The sequence below is a fragment of the Larimichthys crocea genome, chromosome VIII, assembly GCF_000972845.2.
Source record: "Larimichthys crocea isolate SSNF chromosome VIII, L_crocea_2.0, whole genome shotgun sequence".
NCBI lineage: Eukaryota > Metazoa > Chordata > Actinopteri > Sciaenidae > Larimichthys > Larimichthys crocea.
The window spans coordinates 1,259,031-1,276,385 of NC_040018.1; the positions used below are offsets into that span (position 1 = coordinate 1,259,031).

The 17,355-nt window shown below is 39.6% G+C and overlaps 2 protein-coding genes across 7 annotated transcripts; one reads left to right on the top strand and one right to left on the bottom strand.

The window, feature by feature from the left end:
• Window positions 1-884: 884 nt before the first annotated feature.
• On the bottom strand, window positions 885-7,729 carry LOC109140011 (transmembrane 6 superfamily member 1). Of its 5 annotated transcripts, XM_027281007.1 has the most exons (11): window positions 7,638-7,729; window positions 7,282-7,399; window positions 7,046-7,149; window positions 6,721-6,818; window positions 6,529-6,632; window positions 6,329-6,411; window positions 6,046-6,164; window positions 5,437-5,541; window positions 5,263-5,355; window positions 5,058-5,177; window positions 885-1,511 (listed from the first exon to the last, which is right to left on the bottom strand). In XM_027281007.1, the coding sequence occupies exons 2-11, from the start codon at window positions 7,371-7,373 to the stop codon at window positions 1,320-1,322; spliced, it is 1,110 nt and encodes a 369-aa protein (XP_027136808.1). In that variant the 5' UTR covers window positions 7,374-7,399; window positions 7,638-7,729; the 3' UTR covers window positions 885-1,319. The 5 variants fall into 5 exon arrangements, with proteins under 5 accessions (XP_027136808.1, XP_019121061.2, XP_027136809.1 ...); XM_019265516.2 differs by lacking the exon at window positions 7,638-7,729 and having other exon boundaries at window positions 7,282-7,623; XM_027281008.1 differs by lacking the exons at window positions 7,046-7,149; window positions 7,282-7,399; window positions 7,638-7,729 and having other exon boundaries at window positions 6,529-6,628.
• Window positions 7,730-9,671: 1,942 nt separating this feature from the next.
• On the top strand, window positions 9,672-16,669 carry LOC109142885 (BTB/POZ domain-containing protein 1). Of its 2 annotated transcripts, none has more exons than XM_019278041.2 (8): window positions 9,672-10,291; window positions 12,229-12,385; window positions 13,828-13,933; window positions 14,012-14,209; window positions 14,396-14,588; window positions 14,685-14,772; window positions 15,579-15,725; window positions 15,839-16,669. In XM_019278041.2, exons 1-8 carry the CDS (start codon window positions 9,861-9,863, stop codon window positions 15,995-15,997), a joined length of 1,479 nt encoding a protein of 492 aa, XP_019133586.1. In that variant the 5' UTR covers window positions 9,672-9,860; the 3' UTR covers window positions 15,998-16,669. The 2 variants fall into 2 exon arrangements, with proteins under 2 accessions (XP_019133586.1, XP_019133587.1); XM_019278042.2 differs by having other exon boundaries at window positions 14,459-14,588.
• Window positions 16,670-17,355: the final 686 nt, after the last annotated feature.

Genomic DNA, 17,355 nt, shown 5'->3' on the forward strand with positions numbered 1-17,355 from the left:
AAGTCACCTAAGTGTCCTGAAGGTTGCTTGAAATAATTGTATTATTATTATTATTATTATTGTTATTATTATTATTATTTCTATCAAATTCAACAATTAAAAAAAAAAAAACTTTTTTCATGTTTTGTCATATAAAATGTAAACTTTAAAGCATTTCCTAACATGAATCTCTCAAATACATTTGCCTGTAGACATATGTCAGTCTTCCTCTGACCTCTGGCTCAGGAGGTAGAGCAGGTCATTCGGATAATTAGTGGCTCCTCCAGTCTGTATGTTAAGGTGTCCTTGGGCAAGTACTGAACCCCAAATTGCTCTTGAAAGCTTGAAAAAAAAAGATGAGCAGTTGGTACTTTGCATGGCAAGCAATGCCATCAGTGTATGAGTGTGTGTGAACTGGTGAATAAGATATGTTGTGTAAAAGTACCTTCAGTGGTCGGAAGACTGGAAAGGTGCAGTCTATTTACCATTGAAAGAAAAATCTGTGGGAACTGCATTAAAACTAATTAATTCACTAGGAAGTATTTCTGGTGTGAAAATAAGAGAATATTTTACTTTTTTCTAACAACATGTGGCTTTGTTTCTTCATGATTTTTTCAAGATTTCCTCATGCCTTCCCCGAATGGCATGAGGAAATCTTTTGTCTTTTTCAAGAAGTTTCAAGTTTCAACAAGTTCCAGTTTTGTGATGTTTCAAGAGACTACTTTTGTCGACCAATTGCCCTTACTTGGTTAAATATCTGTCCACATATCTATTGTTAGCCTGGCACCGTCAGACTAATTTGCAAATGCCAGAGCAAATGAAACACCATGAGCTCAGTGGATTCAAATGGCTAGGCTAATCTACTGTATAAATAAGCCTGTTTATTATAAAAACACACAGACACATGTGAATTATTTCTTTATTTGCCAACCCACTGGCAAAAAGGTACTGCACAGAAACCTCAGTGTCAACAAGAAAGCAGTTTTTGTAACCAAAACAACTTAAAAATATAAGAACAATAAGTATTGCCAGGGAGTTTGAATCCCGGACACACGTCTTAAAGCACTAAAGGATCTGTACTGTGACAATGTGTGTGTGTCTATTGCTTAATAAAAAAAACACACTTTAATTTTTTAGATTCATGTTCACATTTTTAAAATAAGCAGCAGAACATAAATGACACAAAGTCTGTTTGACACTGGGATATTTTGTCATGTATATAATACCTCCAGTGCCCTCATGGCAGTTCCCACTCCCAAAATAGCAACTAATAACTGCAAACACAGACCAGTACTTTGCAAGAACATCAGCCTTTTATTTAAGCATCCTGACACTCTCTGTCATTTAGTCTTCCTATCTGGTGTTGGCCTGAGGAAGAAGGCTGGCCGTGTGCGGCAGCGGTAGCACAGAGCCTGAGGCACCACGGCGTACAGGATGTTGATCAGCAAGAAGACATGCTGGCTGTCAGCAGGCACTCTGTAGGAGAACGGCGTCCGTGTGTGAAGAGACGCACCGATATGAGCGAACTGGGCCTGTGAAGTGAAGCAGAGAGGGGAAGATTACAGTGATGAGTAACAGCTTCATGGTTAATATATTCACACTAATAGGAACATTTCTTTTATCACTTGATTTCACATATTTTTCACAATATCCTGTGCTCCTGATGTGACAACTTCATAATGATGATGTCTTTTCTCTTACAGTTTTCTCCTTAAATGTCATCACATAGTGATGTTTAGTGCACGGGGTATTTTTCTGCTTGAGTACAATGCAGTGAAATGTTTACTTGTTTCCCAGAATTTAAATTTTCTATATTTAAAATGGATTAAGTCATGTAGTCACACTGCATTCTGCTCTAATAAGATCCTTTGTGGAATCTGCTATATTTGTCTCCACTACACAACAGATTTCTCTCTGTATTATTGTGCTCAACATCAAGTTGTGTCTAGATACCAAAATCTGGATGTATGCTGAAGAAAAAAGCCCTTTGTTGTAATGTTTGAAATATTTTTTACAATACATCATATTGTCTATAATTTACAATCCATAAGGAGGAATAATTAAAACAAAACACAAGATTGTTTGGATTGTTTTAAGGTGGATTTTCCCTTTAATAGAATCAAATTCTGGTATTGCAACTCATCCACAAATATTTTTACACATCACAGACTCCTGCTAGTTACAGTTTCATAGAAAGTCACTAAAATTTTTTTAAAAACACACGACACGTCTCTTAGCAACCATGGCTGTTAGAGCATCAGCCTTCCTATTTATAGTCCGGCTGAACAGCTGACATTTAAGTGAATACCACCAATACCGCCATTCCTCCTGGTCTGAAGTCAGCTTCTGCCCTTATCTCACCGGTGAGTGACGCGCCAGCCTGCAGCTCAAACACAATAGCTGCTTTGTATTGCTAAGATGTGATTGGTGCACTAGCAGCCCACCACTCTTCAGAATTTCCATCTTTAGATGTAAACAGATAGCGTATATGGCGCTGTTTCAGACCATATCTGTTCATGCAGAGCCACTGGTGTTTGCACTGAAGAATAACTCAAACAGAGCACAGTCTATAAACCACTTGAAAAAGGAGAACAGTTACAGGGAACAAGCCTAAACCTGGCCAGATGCCCATTCACAGTCTCGCATTGCTGATTGATGATGTCAGGTTGGAAAGAAAAGATTTTACACAGGCCTCCTCTACATGGACGACATTGTGTGACTATAAAAGATGAAAACCACTACAAGGTGCAGATTATTGGCGCTATAAAGAAGGTTAGATATTAATAGCTTGATGTTATCTTCTCTGCATCTCAGTAATATCTTGTTAAATTAAAGGTCATTTATTAGTTTGGCTTCTGAGGTTAAATGTGAAGAAAGTCTGCTGAAATTGACACAGAGGCACCTTAAATATACACAAAAATAGATGCTTTAATTATCTTTGTCCTCCAAATATGTTTTGTGATTCACAGTTTTACTGCAAAACTAAGCTGTGTAATAATGATACAAATAAAGGCATCTACAGATATGATAACACGACAATCATGCATTATTTGCATAGGCATATACAAACAAAACAAAACAATGACAACATAAAACATGAGGTAGACAAAAAGTAGACAAAAACATATAATAGCAAGAGTGGAATGCTAAAAATCAGAGGACAAATTGATATTCGCCGAGAATTTCTTAAAAATAAAGACCTGTGGGCCACCCACACAAGTGCTTCGGCCTACAATGTCGTAAGAGCAATAAAAGAGACATAAAGAGACTACAAGAAAAAAAGTGGAACTACAATTTGAGGAGGGCGAAACAAGCATGTGGCAAGGTCTAAGAACTATGACAGATTACAAACCTGCCACCTCCTCTTGGTCAAGTGTCTCTATCAGGTGAGCTAAACAACTTTGATGCTCACTTTGAGGCCATCGGTACCCAACAAGCAGCTGAAGCAGAGGTCACTGGATGTGAGGGAGCACCTTCAACATCTATCAGTCTTTCAACAAAGTGAACACCAGGAAGGCAACATGGTCAGATAATATCAGTGGGTGGGCGACTTTATGACTGTATTCAATTAGCTCAATCTATCGTACCCACATGCAAAAAGTCCACCATCATTCCTGTGCCCAAGAAATCAGGCCCAGTCTGTCTGAATGACTAATGCCCTGTGGCAATCACCTCTGCATCGATGAAATGCTTTAAACGGCTGGTCAAGGATCACAACTGTTCCTCACTACCCACCACACTGCACCCACCATAGTTCGCTTACCATTCCAACCGATCAACAGAAGACGCCATAGCACATATCCTCCATACCGCACTATCCCAGCTGGACAACAAAGGGAGCTATGTAAGATCACTGTTCATTGACTACGGGTCAGCAATAAACACGATAGTTCCCTACAGGCTGGTCACAAAGCTCAAGGACAGAGGACTAAACACTTCACTGTGCATGTGTATCTGAGACTTCTTGACAGGCAGACCCCAGGCGTTAAGGGCAGGCAAACACACTTTATCCACCTTCATCCTTAACACTGGAGCACCCCAGGGCTATGTTTTGAGTCCCCTGCTGTACTCTCTGTACACACACGACTCTGTAGCCACTTTTGACTCCAACACCATCAAATTTGACTACACAAATGTGGTGGGCCTGTTCACTGAAAACAATCAAAAGATCTATCTGTACAGAATCTGATCTGCTGGTATCAAGACAACAACCTCCTCCTGAACGTCAGCAAGAGACAAGGAGATGACAGTGGATGAAGCAGGGAAAGGATTATGCTAAAAGACAGAGACATCACCTCAGACACTAGGAAATTCTAGGGATCTCCTCAAATACTACTCCTGCACCATTGAGAGCATCCGGATGTGGAACATCATGTTCAGATACGGAAACAGCACCGAACAAGACTGCAAGGACTTGCAAAGAGCAATTCAATCAGCTAAACATACAATAGGTAGTGCATTAAGGATGCCAACCACCCAGATGAGCAGGAAGAAGATACACCAGGCCAGCACTGATAGGCTCAGATAAAGCTTCTTCCCTTAGGCCATTAGGATTGTAATGAATGTATATGGATATGACTGTATACTATATTCCGAGGCCAGAATGTATAATAGTAGCTCAAGGATAGTAGAGATGAGACAGATTACCATGTGAGTTAATGACTTTGTGTTCACATCAGCCAAGTCAAGACGGTTCTTTGTTTATGATAATGTTTATTTAGTTGATCGAGTGAAGGATAAAAATAATGAACATTTACATTATAGCGCAAAATCCATTCAATCGAAGTTTGTTTATATTGAATGATTGGCTTTGGCTCACAAGAACGGTCCATGTTCGCTTGATTTTCAGACACTTCAGTACTATGAAGTGCCAAGTCAGCTATATGTATATATTTTGCACTATAAGTTAACAATAAATTACATAAACATGACATTACATGCTTCTTATTAATTGCTCTTGTTAAGATGATGACCTGAACAGAGGTCTAATCAGCCAGTTTACATGAAAACAGTTGCAGGATCACTGCTAAGGTTAAGTTCTCCTTGCTCAAGAGCGAGGAATAACCAGCTGGACATACCTGTGCAATTGCTCCCGAATGTACAAGAGTCAGGTCTGGCATCCACTCACATCCTTCGACCATCAGCCCATAGAGAGTAATGATGTAGTATGGTCCAGAATACAGCATGCTCACCAGCATCTGACAAACATGGATACAATTTACTTTGTGTAACAACGATGTTGGAAGAAAGTTTTGTGCTTCTAGCTTCACTTCACTGAGTTACCTGTACTTTAGGATAGGCTGAAGGGTCTTTCAGGTAGGGTTCATACTGTTGTGTGTAGTCTTGACACCATTTGCTGGAACAGTCCAGAACAATCTAAAACAAAAAAAACTCTACATAAAGAAAATACTCTACTACTGTGTGTACAATGGATTGACTTATCTTAAGGTTTCTTACCAGGCCTCTGAAGACACAGAAAGCAAAAGCAGGGATGAGGTAGATAACAAACAGTAAGTCCAGAGGTCTGTGGAGTAAACCTTTTCTTTCAGCATCCTGGATGCTCTGAGAAAAAACAACAATATGAAGTTTAGTCTAACGTACAATTTCTGGCTGTTAAGAATCTACATTGCATTTACATACAGCTTTATATAAATATATGTCAAGTACATTTACTTACTCCAAGCACTGAACTTTTTTTAGGCATACTGTGTAACACTTTCTGTGTATATTTTCCTGGCAGTTGCCCTTTTATGAGGTGTGCTTGCGTTTATGTTGGTGTGTGGTCCACCTGCCTCTCTGCACACTTCCTCACATATAACAGTCCGTTAAAAGTTATATATGGTATATGGTATGGTACACATAGCTATATATGGTTATTATTTATCTTTATTGTAACAACTGAAAAGCTGGAATATTCCTACAAGGTTTGTTGACTCTGTACTCACTTCCTTCTAGTCCTTTTTGATTATAATGATTGACTTATGTTTTTGTGAGTTTGTGAACATATGTGAAATAAATCAAAATGTAAATCTAAAATCTAAACTATCAGTTTTGGTGCTGACTTACTTTTGGCTGAACATCCCGTATGGAGGACTGACTAAAGATCCGGAAGGAAGCCCAAACAGACACTGAGATATACAGCATGTAGAGGACAAAGAGAGGACTAACATGGGTCCCATATTTTCCTGGGAAAAGGCAGAGATCATACCTCACTGTGGGAAACTTGCATCTTTTAATCTCAACAAAAACTGCAAAGTTTTGACTATTCTCAGGGGAAATTGGCAGGAGGTTATACGGGTTACACTGCACTAGCTATCTAAATGCATCCCATTATTTTTAGTGTACTTACCCACCGCATTCCCAAGAATGTAGACTATGGCACGCATGAGAAAGGATCCCACCCAATAGAGTCCAATGGCTCGGTAACTGTCCCTGTGCACGTAACACTGTCATTGTCAGTCAGATGAACAGATTACACTTCCAAAGACTCAAATAGATCAGATAAATAGAGTACACTTTAACTGTTATATACTTGTGGACAGCTCTTACCCCCAAGTAATCGCAGCAATCATGAGCAGATACATGAGATAATGCACACAGCCATCCCAGTAGGAGATCATGTGCCCATGTGCTGTATTAATATGTGGATCTGCCTAAAACACAGGGTAGATTTATCAGTAGAAACGTGTATCGGCACGCAGTGAACACCTTAAAAAACTTGACTCACAAAACAACACTTGCCACTTTGAGGTAAAATGTCACAAATCCATCAATGATGTTGTCCTGCTCCAGCCCGATGATCAGATTGACCACACTGAGGAATGCATACACCGCATACACTGCACAAATAGATGATGACAGATTACAGCAGACACTTCAGGTTTAGTGGCGATCACTTTCTAATATTTAACCCCACAAGATTGCATTAATAAAACACCACATACATATACAATAACTCACCATGAATATGCTAGTATTTTGATTTAAAGGTCAGACAGAACCTTTAGCTCATGACATAGTGTTTAATCTTTCCCATAAACAGAAAAATGCATTTGTGACTTCATACCATAAAAAAGAGGATCTACTGGAGCCTTCTTCTTGATCATAAAACGGGCAGAAACGGCCAGGATGAGGACTGTTGTACATCCAGCGAAGAAGAATGCTTCAGCACTAAATGCAATTTTAAAAAATGTATATTTTTAAAAAATCTGACAATTGATTTTCAAATGATTTTCAAACAGCTGAGAAATTAAAGGTAATATAAAAAAAACAGCTAAAAAGTGTAAACATGTTCTCACTCACCTGCTGTTGTAAATGAGGGAATTAAATAAGTAACAGATGGGGATGGACATCAAGGAGAGTACAAACACCCCCGTCCCAGCAGACGCGCTCATTTCGGACGACAAATGAGCGATTTATCCTGTGCGAGAATTGAGCATTTAAAATAAATGATTCAATTGCAGAAAACTCCCATGTTTAGTCTGCAAGACATGTTTTGTTTTTGTTATTTTACAAAATGGGTGAAAAGTCACAGCGAGTTCAACAACAAAAACAAGGCACGAAGTTTTGAGTCAGCTCTGATGTGCATGTTCTGTCTTGATCTGCTGCTCTTTCTCGCTTCCACTCCCTCTCTCAGTCTCCCTCTCTCTCAAACCTACCTCCCTGCTTCAGTGCCTGCTACCTCCTGTCACACACACACACACACACACACACACACACACACACACACACACACACACACCTGTTCACACTAACTGTGAAGGAGCATGTTGCCTGTTTTCCACATAGACGTGCGGAATGGTTATTATTTGTTTGTTTTTCATTATTAATATCTAAAAATAGGAAGTGGAGCTTTGTTTATGTTCTTTGGATAAAAGTATGGCTTCTGACATCTAGTGGTCAACTGTAAAACGCAGGATATAATCCAACAAAATATTAACATGAAGCACAAAGTAAATTAAAGTGTGTACATTTATAAATACAATAGACCATTTGACATTAAACAGTAGGTAAACACAGGTCAAACAGAGTCAGGGTGCTGGTACCGTACTTTAATGGCTATGATGCCATTTAGACTTTAATAATTGATGATTATAACTCAGTACTAATTTATTGTTATGCTTTTACTGAAAAGTGCTGCACAAAATCCCAACCAGCAGGTGTAAACCTCCTAATCAATAGAATTGTACACTACAAGTGTCTCAAGGAACAAATGGAAATATGGATATGTTGACAGCTAGATAAACTAACAACAACAACAACAACAAAGAAACAGATGGGACTCTTTGGACTGTAGCCTCCATCAGCTGTGGACAAATACTCAATATAATTCTGATATGGTCTAGGTTCACACAGAGCAACACCTGCTGGTCCTTTTTTGTAACTACTTTTGACGTGTCTGATCTTTTTCTAATAACTGAGAACAGACTTTACTGTCTTTATTTTATAACTTTATCAACCGCAGAACTTGTGAAAGTGTTTTTCACTTGATATGAAAACAATAAAACAATATAGCTATTAACAGGCCCAAAACCAATGGAAATCAAACTAAATCTACTTATCTAGTCCTACCTTCTTCAATAAACTTGTAGGAATATTTCAGGTTTTTAGTCATTATAATAACGATTACCATACATAGCTTTTAGTGGACTGCTGGCAATGCAAAGTGTGCAGAGAGGCAGGTGGACACACACACACACACATACACGCCAACATAAACACGACTGCACCTCATAAAAGGGCACTGCCAGAAAAGTGTTACACAGTATGCCTAAAAAAAAAGTCACTGGAGTTGTTTATGTTTTTTCATATCAAATGAGGTTTGTTCCTAAATTTCATCCTGTGAAACTTTTCTCTTATTGTCAATGTCAAGTTCAAAAAATGACACTGATCCGATGTATCCTGTCTGTGAACTCTAACCTGAAACTGGTTGTCAATCTAGACCTCCTGACAAATATGTAAAATAATTACTTTTTTATATACTATATTTGGTTTCTATCCATGTAAACACAAATATATTAATAGGCTACTGTGTTTCCTTAGAAATGTAATTCTGACTAGGGCAGTGCCGTTCCTCAGGTGTACTCATTCTGTTCAGGGGCGCTGTATAGGGGGGGAAAGTTAGGACAATTCCAAGGGCCCACGAGTGTCAGGGGCCCAAAAAAATAGGCCCTAAAAAATTGTTAAAAACACCAATATAAAATTATTAAACCATCATCATTGAGTATATATATTTCAAATATAATGTTGTTTTTACGTGTTTTACGTGCAGTAAAAGTTAAATATGGCCTTTAGCACATTTTTATGGTGGCTTTTAATCTTGCATCAAATAGTGAACTGCACTGCATACTGTAGAAGGTTTTTAACACTATAGCACTTTTAATTTTAATTGTATTTTAATTGTATTGTATTTATTAGTTATGTACATGCTATGTATTGTTTTCACGGCTTTGTTGTTAAGCACTTTGGGTACCGGCTGGCTATTGTAAAGGGCTATATAAATAAACTTGATTTGATTATAATGCCACTATCTCACTCTCCTTTAATTGGTTATTTGCAAACATATATCATTTTTTTAAATTAAATTATTTTCCTTTTTGGTAATCCTATTAAGTCTTATTTAAAGTGTTTATTGTTAGTTTGCCGCTCTTCAACTTGTCAATAAAGTTTAATAGGAAAAAAACTGTTTTGAAAGATGTGTGCTTCTGCGCATGCGTGCAGTCTGGAGAGCTAGCAGGTAAAGAAAAGGAGCGATGGCGTCCGCTGCGATGGATACAACGTAAATAAATAAGGAGCGCTCACGGTACGGTCGGTGCATGCTCGTGTGTCACTCACGGTTCTTTGTAGACGTAAAAAATAAATAAAAAAACAAGTGTGTCATTATGGCGACGGGGAGCGGCGGCAGCAGCGTCGTCGGCGGCGGCTTAGCCTCAAACCATGACGGTCAGGAGGCTGCGTCCAACCCGGTCCAGTCTGGAGCCGCGGCGGTGCTCTCCAACGTACCAGCCTCCGGTCCTGCCCGGTCCGCTTCCCCGCCTGTCCTCGGCCTTCACCGGGAGCCCATGTACAACTGGCAGGCGACGAAGAGCTCCCTGAAGGAGCGCTTCGCCTTCCTCTTCAACAACGAGCTGCTCAGCGACGTCAGGTTCGTGGTCGGGAAGGGCAGACAGGCCCAGAGGATACCGGCCCATAAATTCGTGCTGGCCGCCGGCAGTGCCGTTTTTGATGCCATGTTCAACGGAGGGATGGCCACAACCTCGACTGAAATAGAGCTACCCGACGTGGAGCCCGCAGCCTTCCTCGCCCTGCTCAGGTAAGCACAGGTGAACTGATGTGACAGGTAACAGTGGGTTAAAGCATTAGTATAACCTTCAGATCATTACACACACGCCAAGGTTCATAAGCATTAGCTAAATATAGTGTACTGTAGATCTGCTGAGTAATGGATTATCAGTAGTGCATCAGTAGAAAGCTAAATTGCAACAGTTATGATAATATTTTAATTGTTATAGCCATAATTTCAAACACATATATTCTTTGTTTTCAGCTTCTAGACTGGAGGTATAGCTCTACTTGTCTCCCTTTAGGTTGGACAACACAAGCATTTTGAACATGATCGTGAGAGGCATCTTTCACCATATTCAAACCAATATTTTAACCAAGAATTTGCAGATAAATCAATAATAAAAACAATAATAAGCCGATCCAAGTATGGAACAGGCCCCACTACAAAGATCTTTTAATAGGATGTTTTGCCTGGACGCCCCTGGATTAGTGAGGTTAAAACCTACATGATGCATAGCACAAATCACTCCTGATGTACAAAGAAAGGTCAGATAATGTTCATGTATGATAAGATGAGATAGACTGGGGAAATTCACATGTCACAGCAGCTCGTAAAATAAGAGCATATTGTCTCAGGAAAAACAGTGTAGAAGCAAAATTTGTCCCAAAACGCGCTCACATACATTAGTGTTAGACACAGAAACAGACAGGTTTAGCCGTCTTCATGTTTTATCACTCATTATACGACGATTAGTCCTGATTCTCTCACTCTGGATTAACTCTGGAAGCTTTTGTGTCGGATTTTTTTTGCCGAGCGTTGGACGGGGAGACGTAAGAAGTTCATGACTGACAAAAACGTTTCACCACCGCAGCGTTTGTGTGGGCTAGTGCACGACACGATAACTGACTAAGTTGAGTGCACCGTATTTTCAGAAGGGTATCCACACATGCATGAAATGCTATTATGTAAATGATAAGAGAATAAGCAGGGTGCACCCCCCGGCGAATGACTAATGTTCAGGCGTTTCATTGTTGTTGTTTTTTGAGCTGGCGAGTGAGGTAAATCTACCAGACACTTGCATTTTTTACCAGCATTTGGCTGGTGAATAGTGCTAATGTTGTGTGAACAAGGCTACATAAAGCTCGCCAGACATTTGATCTCTCGGGCCGCGTTTGATACTCAGTGAGACAGACCAAAGTAGTACCTAGCCTCTCCATGTCCCCCAAAAAATCATTGAGTGACTCTAAATCTGATGTAATTATAACTACCTCCTTCGGCTCCAGCAGTTTCAGCATTAATAATCTCTCCTCTAGTCTGTTTGTGTTATCTAATAATGATAATAATAATGAAAAGATGTCCGAAACCCTGAGGTTATTTTTTGATTCAGAGTTGTCCTTCGATACTCAGGTGACTGAAGTTGTTTTGTTTTTTTTCAGCTGACGAAGATGAGGTCATGTCTTTCCTCTAGAGACTTTAGAAAAGGTCATCTGTGCTTTTTATTTTACCCAGAATCGACTGTTTTTGTTCTGGTGTCAGCGGATGTAATGTCCAAAGACTGCAGTTGATATAAAATGTTGTTGCCAGGCTTTTAACGCACACTAAGAGAAGGGACCACACTGCACCAAATCCTCGCTGGTTATCTATGAGATAACCCTCTCTCTACTCCAACATCTTGACTCATCATTAAAAGTGTCCGGGCTTCTCAGTAGTGGAGCTCCAGGCCTAGAGATTTTCTTAACCGATGGTATCTGTTGTAACTATTTAAATTATTAAGTTGATATTTTAAGTTCTGAAGCGTATTGTTTTTATTGTAACTTTGTTTTCAAAAAGTGTTTATTAATTTATTCTGACACCACCAAATGTAATTCTTCGGTCTAATGTGTGATTGCTAAACCTTTCCGAGTGTTAAATGCAGATAACGACATCAATACGTGACCAAACTGTTACCTGTTTTCTCTGCGCAGGTTCCTATATTCTGACGAAGTCCACATCGGTCCAGAGACTGTGATGACGACTCTGTACACGGCTAAGAAGTACGCCGTCCCTGCTCTGGAGTGTCACTGCGTGGAGTTCCTCACCAAACACCTCAGAGCTGACAACGCGTTCATGCTCCTCACTCAGGTCATTGTCACATCATATTATTTCACATGAAATAGTTTGATGCTTTAAAGGTCAAGTGTCAAAAGTTTGCCAGTTATCTCCAAATCGTGCCACAGAAATTCAAAACTCACTGCTAGGCCAGACATGAACCCACCTTTTAAAGGTCCAGTTTATATTATTCACAGAATATGGCAGAAATGGAATATAATATGTATAGCATTGGTGTGTAATCACCTCTGAAAACAAGACTCTTTGTGTTTTTGTTAACTCAGAATGAGCCACAGGTCCATGTTGAATCACCATGTTTCTACAGCAGCCCAGCATGTACAAACTAGACATCGACTCGAGATAGAGATTTTTGTGATTTCACAGCCATAGTTTTTCCTTCACGCGAGGAAGGAGGCGGTGAGGTGACAGAGTTATAATCAGCAACTACGCTACTAGAAGCTACTCAGTCCTACCCACCAGTCCTTTTAATACGTTTACCTGCTCGACACAAGATGCCTCCTACTTTATTTAGTAGTTTATAAAGTCAATTCTCAGTGTATCTGCGCTTTCCACATCTCACTTGTGTGAGGTGTACAGCAGACCATGATTTGTCTTCAAACTAGTTGAACATGTTTCTACAATAGTTCACAACAGACAAACTAAACATGGACTCAAGATAGAAGCTTTCATATTATTTGCACGTTTCACGGCCACCGTTGTTTCTCCTTCACACTAGGAAGGAGAGGTTGCAATCAGCAACGAAATCCCACACACTGGTCCTTTAAGACCCAAGGCTTATTTTCTGGGGCTATATATAAAATAATGTAATAACAGTTTTCACCTTTGTGTCTGCTGCAAACTGTCTGATAGCAGCCCTCACAGTGAAGGATAAAGCCATTTTTCTTTCTTTATGTCCGTACCAGGCCGTCTTCCAGCGATCAATGGTGGAGTTTTTATGACGTTAGCTGTTCTATTTTTGGTTTCATGCTGCCATTTGTTTGAGGTCAGCGTTTTGTTACTGCTGCTGGCTGCTGTTTCTTCAGGCTACAAGTGGAGCTGATTTCTGATCCAAAACAAAAACACTCTTCTTCTCCAACACGTATTGACCAGCTAAAGCACCACAGAGAAAAGAAAAGACCCAATACCTGCACACTACTCTTAATTGACAGTGCCACTGTTTGTCAGCTCATTTTAATTTTATTAACATTTTATGAGGTTTTGAAGGATATTTTGGCCACAAATCCTAATTTGTCAGGATTTCCGAGATTAGGTGAAGATATGTAAAACTCTACATACATTTTTCATGAAAATTAATCCTTTATTTCAGTTAATCTGACATATTATTTAATAAATAAAGAAGACATTTGTTTTCCCCCCACAGCTTTCATCCTTGTATGCGTGCATTTAGTCAATATAAATGACTAGTCTTGATTATTTGATACTTATATGTGTCCTCTTTTGTAATTTCATTACAGGCAAGGTTATTTGATGAGCCTCAACTTGCCAGTCTTTGCTTAGACACCATAGACAAAAGCACTGCGGACGCAATAAACGCAGAGGGCTTCACAGACATTGACCTCGGTATGTGAGTTTTCTTTTTTCTTTTTCTACAGCGTGTTTGGATGTGAAATGACAAATATTCTGTGTGTTGGTGTGCAGACACCTTATGTGCAGTGCTACAAAGAGACACACTCAGCATCAGGGAGAATCGTCTGTTTGGGGCGGTGGTACGCTGGGCAGAGGCCGAGTGTTACAGACAACAGCTTCCCCCGACCTCCGAGAACAAACAGAAGGTTCTGGGTAAAGCCCTCCCACTTATTCGCTTCCCGCTCATGACTGTCGAGGAGTTTGCTGCAGGTAAGCGCATCACAGAAGATATTAATTGTTTCTCATGCTGCCGTGGTTCTTTTTTTTTTTTTTTTTCCAACACTATGCTGACCAGTTCAGCTACTACTAAATGTTATGTATATGCGTCTTCTTCCTGATATGTCTATACAACTCAAACCACAGACACCAGTTTGATATTCTTTCTTGTGCAAACAGGGCCTGCCCAGTCTGGAATATTGTTCGATCGGGAGGTGGTAAATCTGTTTTTACACTTTACAGTAAACCCCAAACCACGGGTCGACTACATTGACAGGCCTCGCTGCTGCCTCAGGGGGGAGGAGTGCAGTATTAATAGATTCCAGCAGGTTGAGAGTCGATGGGGGTACAGTGGTACCAGCGACAGAATCAGGTGAGATGACGAACATCGGCAGTCAGTTGTTAATCTGAGAAAATGTGCCGAAGTTTTGTGTTTCTCATTTTTCTCTTTCTGTGTCTCTCTTTATAGATTCAATGTTAACAGAAGAATATCGATAGTGGGTTTTGGCTTGTATGGTTCAATACACGGACCCACTGACTATCAGGTCAACATACAGGTAACTTTGGCATTAAGGAATAATGACAGAAAGACCTCACAGTGCGAATATCATCACTGTGTTTGTAACTTACGCTTTTTGATGAAAACATTTAAAAGCACACCATTTTCGGTATCATACAATTTTTTTTGCTGTCAGTATTACAGTGTGATCTGTAGAGACCACTGTTGATGGAGAAAATAGTAACTCTGCCTTTCTTAAAGTGAATTTTTCCCTGTATGTTGAAACTTCACCAAACCCTGACACGTATTGTCTGTTAGCTAAAATGTATTATTCATCTGAAACATATTTACACTGGAAGAGTTAATGGCTGCTCTTGAAATCATTAATTAGTTATCAAAAACTGTTCTTGCTCTGTACTTGGATTAGGCAAAATGCATATGATGGTCATAGTTTGGTTCCAGACATCTGAATTACCGCCCACATCTTAAATTTGTTCAGCATTTCTAATATCGACTATCTGTCAACTTGCAGAAATAACTCTTGAAACAAGAGTCTAAAATGTCACAGTGCTTGAAAGATGATGATTTGTAAGGCATCCTGGCGATCTCTAAGACACATACTGTGTAATCACAACATCCCCACAGTGCTACAGAGCCTACTAAAGCAACAGAACATATATTGTGGATAATAAATTATTTCGGGCACAGCAAATACTTCCAGTTATCAACCGAAAAAATATGCTACTAAACAAATGAACTCAGAAATGCCATGACAATATACCCTGCCAGCTGTTTTTTTGTTTGTTTGTTTGTTTGTTTTGCACCTTGTTGTTCAGTCCGTAAAGACATTACTCTGTTCTGCAGATCTTAGAGAGCGACAAACGCATCACACTGGGGCAGAACGACACCGGTTTCAGCTGCGACGGCACAGCGAACACGTTCAGAGTGATGTTCAAAGAACCCGTGGAGATCTTACCCAGTGTCAGCTACACTGCATGTGCCACGTTAAAGGTCAGTCTGAACTTGATGTATTTAAAAAAAACATGTTGCATGATTGAACATGATTTGCTTTAACCAAAGTTAGGATGAACCTGATCACTCACTTTCTTAATTTTACACCTCAGGGCCCTGACTCCCATTATGGCACGAAAGGGTTGAAGAAAGTGACCCAGGAATCAGCAACGGGGACCAAGACGACCTTTTTCTTTTTTAGCTCACCTGGAAATAACAACGGTACGTCAGTGGAGGACGGGCAGATACCAGAGATCATCTACTACACCTAGACTTAACACAGTGTCATGCAGGTACACTGAACCAGGGAGACCTCAGACTGCTGGGAATACTGGACTGCTGGAGATATACGTAGTGCCTCATGATCGCTTGGAATAAAGAGAGAGAGAGTGTGTGTGTGTGTGTGTGTGTGTGTGTGTGTGTGCGTGTGCAGACATGAGCAGGAATGTGGAGAAAACCACAGCTCTGTATGAAAAAGAGCATAAACTCTATCATCAGTTGTAAATGATCTAAATACCGATGTCTTGTCTGTGTGTTATCAGCTGCCAGTGCAGGAACTTATCCTGCCCGAGTGAAACTATAGAAACGCTACCATTGGATGGCTGACGCCATCTCATCGTTATTTTGTACGTTTTTGCTGATGTATTTACCGGAAATATAATATTTGCATATTTTTTTGTATTGTGCACTGTTATCATTTATTCAGCAGGTGTCTTCAAGTACTTTGTTTTTTGCATTGTATTAAGATCCATTTGTGTGTTATGTAACTTTGTCAGTGGTACATGTTGTAATTTATGACTTCATGTTTGCTTAGCACGTCATTAAAATGTTGAAAAAAAAGAAAAAAAAAGGAGAAACAACGTTCCATGACTTTTATGGTGAAATAAATGGAGGGAAAAGTCTATTTTTAGCTTTTTTGGCAATAAAATGTGGTAAGACCAAAATAAGATTTGTTTCCTTTGATACACTCTGACCTTAAGTTGGTCTAACATTATTTATAACTTGCATCATTCCTCTTTCTGTCACTAGGTGATGCCAAATATCAAACTATTAAACAGATGAGCTGGGGTGTAAGGAAAGGTTGATGAATGGTGCTCAACATGAGGGTTAAGTCTGAAGTGATAATGTGGCTTTGAAAGAGAACAAACATTTTCAAGTCATTAATTATTACAGTCAAACTATCTGAGGGAGAAAGTAGCAGTGGTTGAGTCAGAGACAAATGCACTACAGTACTTCAGTACTGAGTAAATGTACACAACGTGAGGAGGGGTTGCAGGTAGAAATAGCCAGTACTGAAAGAAGTATTTGATTATTTTACCTAATTAAATGTCACACTACTATGGTACTATGGTATACAAATACTCCTTACCTTGAAATGTTCCTTAAATAAAAGTACATAACTAATTAGCACCTAAATGTACTTTAAGTATCAGAAGTAAAATAAATTGGGGCTCACCTGGTACAGCATGTGCCCTGGGTGAAGTCCTTACTGTAGTGACTTGGGTTCAGGTCCAGGTTCCTGGGTTCTGCATGTCATCCCCTCTCTCCCTGTTTCTTTCTCCAGCTGTCACCGTCAAATAAAGCATAAAATGCCCCAAAAATATCTTAAAACAAAACATAAATTAAATGT

Coding starts and splice junctions, on each gene's coding strand:
- LOC109140011 (XM_027281007.1), bottom strand. CDS start 7,373: ATGAGCGCGTCTGCTGGGACGGGGGTGTTTGTACTCTCCTTGATGTCC. Junction 6,633..6,720: donor TGACATTTTACCTCAAAGTG/GCAAGTGTTGTT, acceptor CCTGTGTTTTAG/GCAGATCCACATATTAATAC. Junction 5,356..5,436: donor TCTGTGTCTTCAGAGGCCTG/GTAAGAAACCTT, acceptor TTTTTGTTTTAG/ATTGTTCTGGACTGTTCCAG.
- LOC109142885 (XM_019278041.2), top strand. CDS start 9,861: ATGGCGACGGGGAGCGGCGGCAGCAGCGTCGTCGGCGGCGGCTTAGCC. Junction 12,386..13,827: donor CGTTCATGCTCCTCACTCAG/GTCATTGTCACA, acceptor ATTTCATTACAG/GCAAGGTTATTTGATGAGCC. Junction 15,726..15,838: donor CTGCATGTGCCACGTTAAAG/GTCAGTCTGAAC, acceptor TTTACACCTCAG/GGCCCTGACTCCCATTATGG.